The sequence below is a fragment of the Ustilago hordei genome (assembly GCF_900519145.1).
Source record: "Ustilago hordei strain Uho2 genome assembly, contig: UHO2_contig_09, whole genome shotgun sequence".
NCBI classification, from domain to species: domain Eukaryota; kingdom Fungi; phylum Basidiomycota; class Ustilaginomycetes; order Ustilaginales; family Ustilaginaceae; genus Ustilago; species Ustilago hordei.
Genome location: NW_024545280.1, coordinates 310,385 through 323,122, shown reverse-complemented (window position 1 = coordinate 323,122; position 12,738 = coordinate 310,385). Strand labels below are relative to the sequence as shown.

Below are 12,738 nucleotides of genomic sequence, written 5' to 3'. Positions count from 1 at the left end.
GCCGAAACCTACGATAGTATATATAACGAATGCCACCTGCTGTCATTGTGCAACTTGATAGTTGCCGAGCGACACAGCTTGTCAAGACCGATACTGAGACAATAGCTGTCACACAGTTTGATAGTCACCGAGTATCTCGACAGACCGACCTGGGTTTCAGGCGCGAGACCCCTGACATCAGGTTGGTAGCACATATGATTTGTGGGATCAACCGAACTCTGGGATCCTGGTTAATCTCACAAGGATCGATCGGAATCACCCTGATCAGCATGGTTCAGCAAGTCAGCCATCATGAGTAAGCATTGGGAGATTCAGGAAGGAGGATACCAGCATTAGAAGGAGAAGTGTACAGAGATAACCACACATGGGAGTGGGGTCCAAGCTCAGTATCATGTGGATGGTTACCACTCAAGGGGTATGTGCATATAAGCCACATAGGACCAAGCACAGGGGTGACCACATGATCAAGGGGCTTGGTCACAGAGCCCAACAGGTGGCTAAGGGATTCACAAGATAAGGACGAGAAGGTGGTTGCTGGTGAAGAGAGAAGGAGCATTGTCAAGAAGACTGGGGATTGGCTATGAGGAGGAGGAGCTGTGTCAAAGGGGTTGTCACACATCACCAGGCAGAAAGAGCATGAAGGTGGAGGGGCAGTGTTGCACAAACCAATATGCTGTGCAAATGGTAGAGGCACAGCATCAAAGGGGTCAACACCAGCAGGAGAGAGGGTGTTGAAAGCAGATGAAGGCCTCTCAGGAGGAGCAGGAGAGGTGTTGCAGGCAACACCAATCAAATGCATAAAAACTCTCATTCTACCATAGCATATGAGTGGATCCTCATCCACTCTACTCTATACTTTACATACTCTTTACTTGACTCATAGTTACATATCATTGCAATAGCAGAGCTTTGCAATGACACCTCAAACATGTGTGTTGTATCACCATTAGTTGTCAACTGTAGGCAGTGTTACTCAACACCTGTGGTCCAGTCCCTTACTGTAGGCAGTGTTTACTCAACACCTGTGGTCCAGTCCCTTACTGTAGGTGGTGTTTGCTTGACATCTGCAGTCCAGTCAGTTATTGTAGGCAGTGTCCAACACCTGCAGTCCAGTAACTCCTGTCCTCTGTAGGCAATAAGCATATTGCAGCCCAGATGACATTAGAGAGCATTAGCAGCAGTACTATGAACACTTGTACTGTAAAGGAGGGTGTATTACTCTCCCTCCAAAGAATAACAGATGTGCCATGCAACCTCTGAATGGAGTGTTCAAGGCAGTCAGCTGAGACCTACCAGTACAAAGCCATCTGGTTACATTTAGTCAAAACATCCCAAGTAGATCTTACTCAATTGTCCTCACCGATACCAATTGGAGGCACCCAATCTGGTTTCTGGTGCATGACCGCTTACAGAAGATTAGAAGCCATATGAGGAGGAGTGCAGGAATCACAGGATTGGGCTAAGCGAGAGTTTAAGGCAAAGTTCACTGAGATCTGTAGTAGAAAAAGCTCTATGGCAGATTATGACCAAATCAGTACAAGCAGGAGGTTACAGCAAAGCCCACCAGAATCCATAGTATCACAATTGTACAACACATCCTGCAGGGGACACCAATCTCACGAATCTCACCACAAGGCAGACATTGAGGACATTGAGTTGCCACCCTGATGAAGCAGGGGGCCGACTTGATGATGAACTCAGGAGCAAAGGATGGGAGAGATGAAGGAGGGTGTGAGTTGCCACTCCAATGAAGTGGGGAAGGCCCCTATTGGTAATAAAGTGGCACAAAGGCTTTCCATCTGCTAGGAGCAATAGATGCAGTGTTAAGGAGCAGAACAAGCAAGACTGCTAGGAGGAAGAGTCAAGAGGAGGAGGAGCAGTGTAGGAGGAGATCACAAGGGGTACAAGTGGTGTTGCCAGTGATACAACAAGGACATCCATATAACACACACTTGTTCCTCATTGTGGTAGTTGAGTAAATCCCCATCCACTCTACACCATACATTACTAGCTATCACTTTACAAATAAGTATACTTAGTATTCCATCAACAAATTGCAAACACATAGCATTGCTTCTACTGTAGCGCATGTGTTGTATCACTGCTCGTTGACATCATCCGAAGGCGGTACCAACTGCGGTCCAGATATCGATTGAAACCGAAGGCGGTGTCAGAGGTCGCATGCCCAAAACCTGAGATCTGTAATAGAAACGCATCTATTACAAATCCTGTCAAGATATGTGGTAATGTGCTTTGTATTACTATTTCTATTGAGGTATGTCATAGAGAAGCCTCTATGACTTTTCTCACCCAAAGATGTAATAGCGGTTTTGCTATTGCAGGTTTTGACTGACTGCTGTGGACACTCCATCCAAAGGTAGCTTGGCATGATCAATAGCTATAGGAATGTGGTACTGACACCAAGGTCTAGTGTGAGTGTGATTGTTGGTGGTGTCAACATGAGTGTCCAGTGTGTCAACTGAGTGCTTGAGGTGATCCCCAGACCACAGTGGATGACAGCCTTTGGTTCTAATCATTATTTGGGCAGCTGGTTACTATGAACTGCCTATGGATGTCAGTGAGTGATGATACAACACACACACTACAATGGAAGCAATCAACTTGTGATTGTGACTTTGCTGACTGGAAACTAATATATACTTGTGTGAAGTGATAACTAGTTATGGTGTAGAGTGGATGGAGATCCACTGAACCACTTATGATGGGAAGGCATGGTTTATATTCAACTTTGCAGTGTTGCCTGCGACTTTGCTCCAGCTCCCTCTCCAGAGGATATTGTCTTTGTCAAGTACTGTGGTAGAGGTCTCTACTGAAACGTCTCATCCTTGCTGAGCCCTGCTTCTCCTGCTCCTGGGTCAAGGAGAGCCAGCATCATCTCATCGTTGATAGGGGTCGCCCCACCTCATCCTAATGATAATGCACACCCCCTCTTCCATCTACCTCCTGACTTTGGCACCCATCTCCTTATGCTGACTTCATCATTGTGTAGGGTCCCTACCTCATCCAGTGGTGACCTCAAATGTCCTTGTCACTAATCCCTACTGGGTCTGTCATATGATCATTCTTGCCACTAATCTCTGTGGTATATGCCATACATTCTTGTTTACTACCAATCCTGGCAGGATTCATGATACCATCTTTTCTTGTGCTGATCTGGGTGAGATCTGCCATAGAGCTGTTTCTTCTACAGATCTTGGTGAACTCTTCTGCAAGTCCCATGATCTGCCTGATTCCTTGATTCCTGTGCTCCCTTCATATGAGTTGACAGATCTTCCTGCTTCTTGCGCATCCAGGCCCATGACACTTGCTTCCTGCGCATCCGGCTCCCATGTCACCAATGTCCTCAATGTCTGCCTCGTGGTGAGATTCGTGAGATTGGTGTCCCTTGCGGGATCTGTTGTACAATCATGATACTACAGATTCTGGTGGGCTTTGCTGTAACCTCCTGCTTGTACTGATTTGGTCATAATCTGCCATAGAGCTTTTTCTACTACAAATCTCGGTGACTTTGTGTCATGGGAGCCGGATGCGCAGGAGACAGGAAGAAGTGAAGTCATATGAAGGAGCACAGAAATCGTAGGATCGGGCTAAACGAGAGCTTAAGGAAGAGTTCGCTGAGATCAGTAGTAGAAATGATCCTATGGCATAACTCAGTAGGATCTGTAGGAATGATGTTGTTACAACAGAGTTTGGTGGGGATCATAATATCATGCTGGGTATGACAGATCTCATGAGAATTGGTCAGAGAGGCACCCCATCACTGATAGGATGAGGGGAGGACACTGTACAAAGGGGGGACATCACTGGATGAAGCAGGGACCTGGCATGATGATGAAGTCAGGGCCAACAGGTGGGTGCTGATGACAAGAGAGTGATGAGAGGGGGTGTGAGTCACACTCAGATGAAGTGGGACTGACCCCTAATGGAGATGAGACAGCAGGAGATCCATCCATCTGCAGGAGGCTAGGGAAGTGGTGCCAACGAGTGGCATTACAGGGACAGATGGGGAGGATAGCAGGGAGGAGGAGAAGGAGCAGTACCATGGGCGGCACTACAAGAAAGGTATAAAACCATGCTCCCCATCATAATAGAGGAGTGGATTGCCATCTGTCATGGGCCTGAATGCTCAGGAAGCAGGAGGGTCACTGGTTCATATGGAAGGAGCACAGGTATCGGAGATCTAGTCGATACCAGTGGTGAGCATGGTTGTAGTGCAGTCTCCATGGAGACCATGGACTCCTATGGACTCACATGCAAAAGAGGACTGGGCCCATATGTGAGGAGGGCCAGGCACAGCCACGAAGAGGACCAAGCTCAAGGAGCATGCAGATGGTTACCACTCAGGGGCTCGAGAGACAAGAGTCAAAGGAACTGTCACCGGTTAAAGGAGAAGGAGCAGTGTATAGGAAACTGGCAAGCAGGTCCTGAGGAGGAGGAGCAGTGTCCAAGGAGTCGATGCCACTCAGGAGGCACAGGGGTGCCAAGCAAGCAGGATAGCAAGAAGGAGGAGCAGTGCTAGAGGGGCCCCTGTACAGTACTCGATGAAGAAGGTACTCTCTGGAGAGAGAGAGCAGGAGCAGCGTCGCTGGCGATGCTGTGAAGAGGTATATAACCATACTTTCTCATCATCAAAGGTCGAGTGGATCCTCATCCACTCTACAAACATCATAACTAGTTATCACTTCAGCATAAGTATATATTAGTTTCAGTCAGCATAGCAGCAATCTATCAAGGTTGCTCCTCATCATAGTGCATGTGTTGTATCACCACTACCTGACATCCGAAGGCGACCCATAGCAGGTCAGCAGTCCAGATATAGATAGAACCGAAGGCAGTAGTCCACTGCAGTCCAGGGATCACCTCAAGCATTCAGTTGACACACTGGACACTCATGTTGGCACTACCAATCATCTCACTCACACCAGACCTTTGGTGTTGTGCAATACATTCAAGTTATTGATTGTGCTGAGCTACCTCTGGACAGAGTGTCCACAGCAGTTAGTCAAAACCTGCAATAGCAAAACCATTCCTGCATCTTCAAGTGAGAAAGTGATAGAGACATCTCTACTACATATCTCGCTGAGAAGCATCATAATACCACAAGCGTTGTCACATAACTTGACAGAATTCGTAATAGGTGCGGCTCTATTACAGATATCAGGTTTTGGGTGCATGACCTCTGACACTTTGCCTTAAACTCTCGCTTAGCCCAATCCTGCAATTCCTGCACTCCTCTTCATATGACTTCGGATCTTCCTGCTTCCTGCGCATTCGGTCCCATGACGAACGAGTTCAAGGTCAGCGAGCTGGTTTACATCAACTGCCAGAACTGGAAGATGAGGCAACCTGTCAGGGGTCTCACGCCTGAAACCCAGGTCGGTCTGTCAAGATACTCGGTGACTATCAAACTGTGCGACAGCTATTGTCTCGGTATCGGTGACTATCAAGTTGTGCAGTGACAGCAGGTGGCATTCATTGTATATACTATCATAGGTTTCGGCTGACCTCTGTGGACACTCCGTTCAGGGGTAGCTCGGCACGATCAATATCAATGCTTTGGTTATGATGACACCAAGGTCTGGTGTGAGTGTTGATGATGATGAGGTTGATGGTGTTGGTGATGAGATTGGTGATGTCAATGATAATGAGGTTGATGGTGTTGGTGATAAGGTTGGTGGCGTCAACACGAGTGTCCAGTGTGTTGACTTGATGCTTGAAGTGATCCCCGGACTGCAGTGGACTACTGCCTTTGGTTCTATCTTGATCCAGACTGCTAACCTGCTATGGGCGCCTTCGGACGTCAGGTAGTGGTGATACAACACACACACTACGATGAGGAGCAACCTTGATAGATTGCTGCTATGCTGACTGAAACTAATGTATACTTATGCTGAAGTGATAACTAGTTATATGGTGAGTAGAGTGGATGAGGATCCACTCGACCTATGATGATGAGAAAGCATGGTTATATACCTCTACTCAGCATCACCAGCGATGCTGCTCCTGCTCTCTCTCTCCAGAGAGTACCTTCTTCATCGAGTACTGCTCAGGGGCCTCTCCTGCTTGGCACCCCTGTGCCTCTTGAGCTGTGTCGACTCCTTCGACACTGCTCCTCCTCCTCATGACCTGATGTCAACTCCTTCGACACTGGTCCTCCTCCTCATGACCTGGTGTCGACTCCTTCGACACTGCTCCTCCTCCTCATGACCTGGTGTCGACTCCTTTGACACTGCTCCTCCTCCTTTGATCAGTGACAGTTCCTTTGGCTCTTGTCTCTCGAGCCCCTGAGTGGTAACCATCTGCATGCTCCTTGAGCTTGGTCCTCTTCGTGGCTGTGCCTGCTCCTTGAGCTTGGTCCTCCTCGTGGCTGTGCTTGGCCCTCCTTTGCATGTGAGTCCATAGGAGTCCATGGTCTCCATGGAGATTGCACTACGCTCTCTACTGATCTCGACTAGATCTTCGATACCTGTGCTCCTTCCATATGAACCCATGACCCTCCTGCTTCTTGAGCATCCAGGCCCATGACAGATTGCTGCTATGCTGACTGAAACTAATATATACTTATGCTGAAGTGATAACTAGTTATGGTGAGTAGAGTGGATGATGATCCACTCGACCTATGATTATGAGAAAGCATGGTTATATACCTCTACTCAGCATCGCTAGTGATGCTGCTCCTGCTCTCTCTCTCCAGAGAGTACCTTCTTCATCGAGTACTGCTCAGGGGCCTTTCCTGCTTGGCACCCCTGTGCCTCTTGAGCTGTGTCGACTCCTTCGACACTGCTCCTCCTCCTCATGACCTGATGTCAACTCCTTCGACACTGCTCCTCCTCCTCATGACCTGATGTCGACTCCTTCGACACTGCTCCTCCTCCTCATGACCTGGTGTCGACTCCTTCGACACTGCTCCTCCTCCTTTGATCAGTGACAGTTCCTTTGGCTCTTGTCTCTCGAGCCCCTGAGTGGTAACCATCTGCATGCTCCTTGAGCTTGGTCCTCTTCGTGGCTGTGCCTGCTCCTTGAGCTTGGTCCTCCTCATGGCTGTGCTTGGCCCTCCTTTGCATGTGAGTCCATAGGAGTCCATGGTCTCCATGGAGACTGCACTACGACCATGCTCTCTACTGATCTCGACTAGATCTTCGATACCTGTGCTCCTTCCATATGAACCCGTGACCCTCCTGCTTCTTGAGCATCCAGGCCCATGACACTGTGCTCCTTCCATATGAACCAGTGACCCTCCTGCTTCTTGAGCATCCAGGCCCATGACACCGTCACTGGTCAAAGGAGAAGGAGCAGTGTATAGGGAACCGGCAAGCAGGTCCTGAGGAGGAGGAGCAGTGTCGAAGGAGTTGACACCACTCAGGAGGCACAAGGGTGCCAAACAAGCAGGATAGTAAGGAGGAGGAGCAGTGTCGAAGGAGTCAACACAGCTCAAGAGGCACAGGGGTGCCAAGCAAGCAGGAGAGGCCCCCTGAACAGTACTCGATGAAGAAGGTACTCTCTGGAGAGAGAGCAGGAGCAGCATTGCTGGTGATGCTGTGAAGAGGTATATAACCATGCTTTCTCATCATCAAAGGTCGAGTGGATCCTCATCCACTCTACACACATCATAACTAGTTATCACTTCAGCATAAGTATATATTAGTTTCAGTCAGTATAGCAGCAATCTATCAAGGTTGCTCCTCATCGTAGTGCATGTGTTGTATCACCACTACCTGACATCTGAAGGCGACCCATAGCAGGTCAGCAGTCCAGATATAGATAGAACCGAAGGCAGTAGTCCACTGCAGTCCAGGGATCACCTCAAGCATCAGTCAACACACTGGACACTCGTGTTGATGCCACCAACCTTATCACCAACACCATCAACCTCATCAACATCAACACTCACACCAGACCTTGGTGTCATCATAATCTAAGCATTGATATTGATTGTGCTGAGCTACCCCTGAATGGAGTGTCCACAGAGGTCAGCTGACACCTATGATAGTATATACAATGAATTCCACCTGCTGTCACTGCACAACTTGATAGTCACCGATACCGAGACAATAGCTGTCGCACAGTTTGATAGTCACCGAGTATCTCGACAGACCGACCTGGGTTTCAGGCGCGAGACCTTTGACAGACGGTTCCTTTGACTCTTGTCTCTCGAGCCCCTGAGTGGTAACCATCTGCATGCTCCTTGAGCTTGGTCCTCTTCGTGGCTGTGCCTGGCCCTCCTCGCATATGGGCTCGATCCTCCTTTGCATGTGAGTCTGTAGGAGTCCATGGTCTCCATGGAGACTGCACTATGACCATGCTCTCTAATGGTATTGACTAGATCTTCGGTACCTGTGCTCCTTCCATATGAACCAGTGACCCTCCTGCTTCTTGAGCATTCAGGCCCATGACACTGAGCTAGCTCTGGATGGAGTGTCCACAGCAGTCAGTCGAAACCTGCAATAGCAAGACCATTACTGCATTTCTGAGTGAGTAAAGTGATAGGGATGTCTCTACTACATATTTCGCCAAGAACTGTAATACCACAAGCACTGTCACATAATTTGACAGGATTTGTAATAGATGCGACTCTATTACAGATATCAGGTTTTGGGCACATGACTGCTGACACTACCTTCTCGACCTTATCTTGTGAATCCCTTAACCACCTGTCAAGCCCTGTTGCCAAGCCCCCTTGATCATGTGGTCACCCCTGTGCTCAGTCCTATGTGGCTGTATGCACATACCCCTTGAGTGGTAACCATCCATGTGATGCTGAGCTTGGTCCCCACTCCTGCATGTGGTTATCTCCTGTATGCTTCTCCTTCTAATGCTGGTATCTTCCTTCCTGAATCTCCTGATACTTGCTCATGTTGGCCAACTTGCTGAGACATGCCAATCAGGCTGATTCCAATTGATCCTTGTGAGATTAACCAGGATCCCAGAGTTCGATTGATCTTGCAAGTCATATGCACTACCAACCCAATTAGATTGTCAATTCCTGATGATTGCTGCAGATCAATTTGGCACACACTTCATATGCTGATCCGCTGACCCTGTGACAGTGCCAACCTAAATTTCAGCATATTCTTTTGTGGGACCACCCTTTTTTTCTCACATATTCTGATAGCAGGCTATCCAAGCTTTGCAACCATACCATACAAAGTGGGTGTTGCCAAAGAGAACAAAGAGTACTGGTCACCATCATGAAAAGGACCTGAGAACACCATATCAAATTAATTAGATGCCGGGCAATTTTGGATGCGACTGTACTTAGAACAGCACCATCACAGCAATTCTGAATGCCTCAACTTTCTGTCATCCTTTTTTGTTTTTTTTGTTTTTTTGTTTTTTTGTTTTTTTGTTTTTTTTCCAAAAGATCGTCGTTGTGGCACGGACCACAAAAAAAGGCCGCCGAATCGGCAAGGGTCTCTCTTTGGTTCTTGTTTGGAAGCTGGAGACCATCGCACGCTCAGATCCATTTTGGAAGACTTGCAACTGCATCGTATCTCCGCACTCGTTCTCCCTTCCTGCCACCACCACATCTTTACCCTCAAGATTCCTTTGAGAGGAGAAAGGCACCCAGCAAGGATGCCTTCTAACAAACGAAAGGGCAGCACGCCCAAGAAGCCTTCAGCAGCAGCAGCGACTCCTGCTTCCGCTTCTGCCTCCACCCCAGCTGCTATCAACGGCGCCACACCCACCCGCGGTACTACCAGCGTCAACGGCAAACCTCTGACAAAGACCCAAGCTGAAGTCGTCGCCGAGTACCGTCGCTATGCAGAAGAGAAACGAGCTGGCCAGATTGACCCCAAAAACTACGCCCGCACTCCCAAGTCGGGTCTTGTTGTCCTTGTCATTCTCGCCATCTTCTCATTCCTTGGCGCCGCCACGCTTCATCTTCACTACAAGCTTCCGACTCCTCGTGCCTCGACAACCATTCTCGCTTCCGGTGTGACACCTGCTGATGCTGCTGCGTACCACCCTCCCATTCCAGGTGTGGTCCCTGCCAATGCAGCCGATGAGACCGACAAATTCCACGAGCTCTTCTCTGAAGGCAACGCCGTTGGCGTCATGCACCACCTCTCCGTCGATGTAGGCTACCGTATCGTCGGGACAAAGGAGCATTTGGAAGCCGAGAATTGGCTCGAAGGTGTTCTCCGTCGCTTCCAAGGTTACCACAACACTGGCACTCCCGACAAACCAGGTCGAACCCAAGTCGAGGTGTACAAGCAGATCGGCGATGGCGCTCATCGTTTCGATTTCATGTCCAACGTCGTGTGGAAGCGATACTACTCCATGTCCAACCTCGTCGTTCGTATCTCGGACGGTACCGATGAAAGCAAGACCAACAGTCTCCTGCTGAATGCTCATCTCGACAGCACCCTCCCCAGTCCAGGTGGAGCTGACGACGGCGTTGGTGTCGCTATCCTCCTCGAAGCTCTTCGTGTCTTGACTCTGCCCAACACCGGTCGCAAGCTTTACAACTCTGTCGTGCTACTCTTCAACGACGGCGAAGAATCGCTTCAGGATGCAAGCCATCTTTACATCACTCAGCACAACGAGACCAACTCTGGCGTTAAGGCGGTTGTCAACTTGGAAGCTTGCGGTACCAGTGGTCCTGAGCTTCTCTTCCAAGCTACAAGTCAAGAGATGATCGAGGCCTACTCGCACGTACCTCATCCCTTCGGCACTGTTCTTGCCAACGACGTCTTCTCCACTGGTCTTATTCTGTCGGATACCGACTTCCGCCAGTTTGTCGAGTACGGAAAGGACCTCACGGGACTGGACATGGCTCTGGTCGGCAACTCCTACCTCTACCACACACGCAAAGACATTCCTACCTACCTTGAACCAGGTGCGACCCAGCATTTCGGCGAAAACACATTTGCTATCATCGAACATCTCTGTCTCAAAAACTCCAGCTCCACTCTCCTCCGTAACATTCAACCCTACCAATCACGTCACACCCTTCCCGTATACTTCTCGATCGCAGGAAAATACTTGATCCTTATCCAGAACAAGGCCTTCAAGAGTCTCGTCATGGGTTTGTCCGCGTTTATCAACTTCCAGCTCTCCTCGATCGTTCGTTCGGAGAAAGATATTGGTGCGCTCAACCTTACCATCTTGAGTGCCATCTCTGTGATTTTCTCCATCCTCGGTGCAGCGCTAGGAGCCAACGGTGTTGCATTTATTATGACAAAAGTGCTTGGAAAGGGAATGTCTTGGTACACGCACGAGTTTTTGCCTATCCTGCTCTACACTCCTCCCGCGATTGCGGGTCTGCTTGTTGCCCAGCTGCTCACTTCGAAACTTGTCAAGCCTCACCGACGACCCTACTTGGAACGATCGAGTCTCTCGGGCTTGGCGATTTTCTTCAATCTCAGTCTGCTCGCGATGAACGCGTTTGGGATCGGTAGTGCCTATCTTATGATGCTTGCTTCCTTGACGTTTACTTTGGTTACAACCATCAACGACTTTGTGCTGATTGGGATGGGACAGATAGAGGAGAAGCTAGTGGCACCTGACAACCGCGTTTCGCCGTGGGTGTATGGTATTATGACCATCATTCCCGGTATTGTTGGGGTTGAGGGTATGGCGAGTTTCTTGGACCTTTTCGTTCCTCTGACGGGTAGGATGGGAGAGATTTCACCTGCGGATCATATCATTGCCAGCATTGTTGCTGGGTTGGCGTTTATGTCTTTCCCCTTTGCGATTCCTCTTGCGCATAGGTATACTTGCCAAAACCTGAAGAAGACGATCCTGGCGCTACTGGCTATCACTGCGGCAGTGATGGCAGTTTTCGCCAGCCCTGGGTGGAAGCCTTTCGATCAAGCCCATCCTAAGCGACTCTTTGTGCACCAGGTGGAAAACATTACTTCAGGAGAATGGTTTATGAACGTTGGTGCAGCAGACCCTGCTCCGGGATTCAAGAACCTCGCTAACGAGTTGCAATCCGAACTCGGCATCGCCACTGAAAGCCAAGCCCAGCTGAAGGAGATGAACGATTACAACTCGGACTTTGACATTCTCTATCCCGTCTCCGCCTTTGTTACCCCTTACAAGTTTCAACTCCCCCCTCCTCCCTCCTCTTCTGGCTTCACTACAAAATACGCCTCCCCTGCGCCGGAATCGAATCACTTCACCGTCAAAGCCAGCAACGAAATCCTCGATCTTGAATCCAACACACGCAGTCTCACACTTGAAATGAAGCACGCTGGCATCATTTGGCCTGTCGTTGCATTCGATGCTGAAATCCTCAGCTGGAACCTTCCCTCTGCTCCACCTACCGGATACCAACGTCATCACCTAAAGAGTGTTGCGAGACACGGCATCCATTCTTGGTCTGTAGACCTCGTTCTTCGTCTCCAACCAGACGCGGCTGAAGCGGCGAAGAAGAGAAGCGGTATCGTTTCCAAGTTGAAGAAAGTTGTCGGCGGAGAAGGAAAGTTGATCTCGACAAAGCAGGGAGAAGGGAAGGTGGATAGAGATCCTTCCAGACTGTGGATCGACGCATCTGGGTTGGTGGCGGATGAAATGTTCCCTCAGCATAGGGAGGTTGCTGGGAGGGAGAGACCTGCGATGAACACTTTTGTGAAGATGGACGGGTGGATGCAGGAGAAGCATCCGGAGGTGGATGTGATGATGTTGACTGTTGTTGCTGGTGTCTTTGAGGCCTGATATCCTGGCTATTGATAACATAGTATGTACATTATTCGTCTTGTAGATGTATTC

At 49.2% G+C, this 12,738-nt stretch overlaps 1 protein-coding gene across 1 annotated transcript; it reads left to right on the top strand.

The window, feature by feature from the left end:
* Nucleotides 1-9,594: 9,594 nt before the first annotated feature.
* Nucleotides 9,595-12,684, top strand: UHO2_04476 (uncharacterized protein; the record flags this gene model as incomplete). Its single annotated transcript, XM_041558468.1, has 1 exon — nucleotides 9,595-12,684. One exon carries the CDS (start codon nucleotides 9,595-9,597, stop codon nucleotides 12,682-12,684), a length of 3,090 nt encoding a protein of 1,029 aa, XP_041414402.1.
* Between the last annotated feature and the right edge of the window lie 54 nt (nucleotides 12,685-12,738).